The 2,016-nt window shown below is 50.4% G+C and overlaps 1 protein-coding gene across 1 annotated transcript; it reads right to left on the bottom strand.

The window, feature by feature from the left end:
- Positions 1–852: 852 nt before the first annotated feature.
- On the bottom strand, positions 853–1,155 carry PRR15L (proline rich 15-like). Its single transcript, XM_006889351.1, has one exon. It carries the CDS (start codon positions 1,153–1,155, stop codon positions 853–855), a length of 303 nt encoding a protein of 100 aa, XP_006889413.1.
- Between the last annotated feature and the right edge of the window lie 861 nt (positions 1,156–2,016).

The raw sequence follows: 2,016 nt of genomic DNA, 5'->3' as shown, positions 1-2,016 counted from the left end.
CATCTACACACAGCCCTCAAAAACATGCAAAATAGTCACCCCAATAAATGCAGGACAATAGCACAAAAGGGTGTCTGCTTCTGCAGCACCGTTTATTATAAAGTGAGAAACCTAGGATTAATTTTTAAACAAAATTCAAGGTTCCAGGACTCATCGCAGGATCTGACTTATCTTAAATACTAGTAAGTATCAGGCGTCTAAGAGGAGAACCCTGGTGACTTTTAGCCACCCTCTCTCTTCCCTGTTAGGACTCAGGCCAGTGGACCTCCCCCTGAGGACGGGTGGCTGTCACCCATGGAGTCTGTTCATCTGGCTCCTGTGGCCCGTGGAGTGACAAGGTCCTCCCCCTCCACACCTGGCCCCAGAGTTCCAGGAAGTTTACTATTGAGCTGGGGGGGTGAACTCAAGTTCTTTATCCGCCTCTGGCTCCGAGGAAACCAATCATGTGGCTTCTGGAAAATGTGTTTTTCTTAGTGTTGGTCCAGGAAAGAGTAAGAGGGTGCAGCAATTCAAACTCACCCTTGACCCTAGGCCCATAGCATCCAGAGTGGAGTCTGGCCCCTTCTCTCTCTTCCTTGATATGCCACCTGTGACTGTCTTCCCAGGTGGAAGTTTCTATTCTTGAACCGGAGTGCCTTCTGTGTGTGTGACTGAGGGAGGGTTGAAGGACTTTGCAATCTGGGCCTTAAATAATGCTGGACGCATAAATACAAACTGAAAACTTGACATTTCCTGGCCAGCAGGCTTCAGCCACCCCACAGCATTCATGAAAAAGAGACCAGCATGGCCTGCTCCTGTCCTGGATCCAGCTGAAGTCAGGGAGCTGGGCGCGGGCTCCCTCCTTGGCCCCCTTCACTGTCCTTTGCCCTCCCTGTCATCAAAGAGGTTGGGGTTCTCAGCCAGCACTGGGCGGACTTTTTTCTTTTCCTTGAACCGACCTGAGTTGGACACTTTGACGTGCTTGCCCTTTGTGTTCTTGTCCACAATCTTCTCAAGGCGACTGTTATAGTCGTTGGTGGGGTCCCCGCCTTCAGGCCGGGAGGGCTCCACGCCCCCCTCCGTTTGCGCATATGTGTCTGGAATCTCATACAGCACCTTGGGAGTGGACTTCTTTTTTCGGAGGAAAGTCAGCTTCCACCAACCAACTTCAGTCATGGTGGTCCCTGAGCCAAGGACGGAGCTTTCTGGTGGAACAAAACAGGGATCAGTGGGGAGACAGGGGTAGCACCCAGGGCCCACGGGTCTGTAGACTCTTAATCATGGGTGATTTTAATAACTTGCACCTGAAAGACTTGAAAAGTAGGCCAAATGAACTCAGGATCCATCTAAGTAAGTGCTTTTAAAGAGTATAATAAAGTGGAGCCCAGGACAGAGTGGGGGGCAAAGTCAGAGGGAAGCCAATGGAAAAAAGTGGTGGGCAAAGTCATAGGGGACAGTCACACAGCCTGCTAGGAAGGACTGAAGAAGGCATTGAGGTCACTGATTGCAGGCCCAGCCAAAGAGTGCAAACCCCTAAACTGATAGCCTAAACATTGGTGGTTTGAGTCAAACCCCAGCAGTGCCAAGGAAGAAAGGCCTGGTGGCCAGCTCTAAAAACGCTCTGTGTAGCACCGTTCCGCTCTCTAACACACAGAGGACCATGTGTTAGAGACTTGACTACAGCAGGATTGGCTTGATTTCCAGGAAAGAAAAAAGAGCTTGCTTGGCTCACTTAGCGTCCAGACATTTGACCCCTTCCCATGTGCTTTCCGCAGCCTGCCAGGCCCTGCTGCCAGGAGATGGGCAGATGAACGACTGATATCAGATGAACAGAAACACTCTGAGCACTTTGCTTGAAATCCATTATCAATTCATTACAAAATCAAATAGAATTTGTCGTTTTGTGAGTGACTCAGCCGCCCACTGATGATCAAAAGGCCGAAGCAGCTGCTCATCACTATCCAAGTGGGAAGAAGCTCGGGCTGGAGTGAGAGTTCGAAGTCCTGGGACTGCTCTGGTCATCTGACCTCTGGCATG

This window comes from Elephantulus edwardii, unplaced genomic scaffold, assembly GCF_000299155.1.
Source record: "Elephantulus edwardii isolate Elephantulus edwardi_28Jun2011 unplaced genomic scaffold, EleEdw1.0 scaffold00077, whole genome shotgun sequence".
NCBI classification, from domain to species: domain Eukaryota; kingdom Metazoa; phylum Chordata; class Mammalia; order Macroscelidea; family Macroscelididae; genus Elephantulus; species Elephantulus edwardii.
The sequence above is the reverse complement of the archived record's forward strand: the minus strand, read 5'-3'. Positions and strand labels throughout refer to the sequence as shown.

Excerpts from the sequence above, each read along its gene's own strand:
- PRR15L (XM_006889351.1), bottom strand. The coding sequence starts at position 1,155 with ATGACTGAAGTTGGTTGGTGGAAGCTGACTTTCCTCCGAAAAAAGAAG.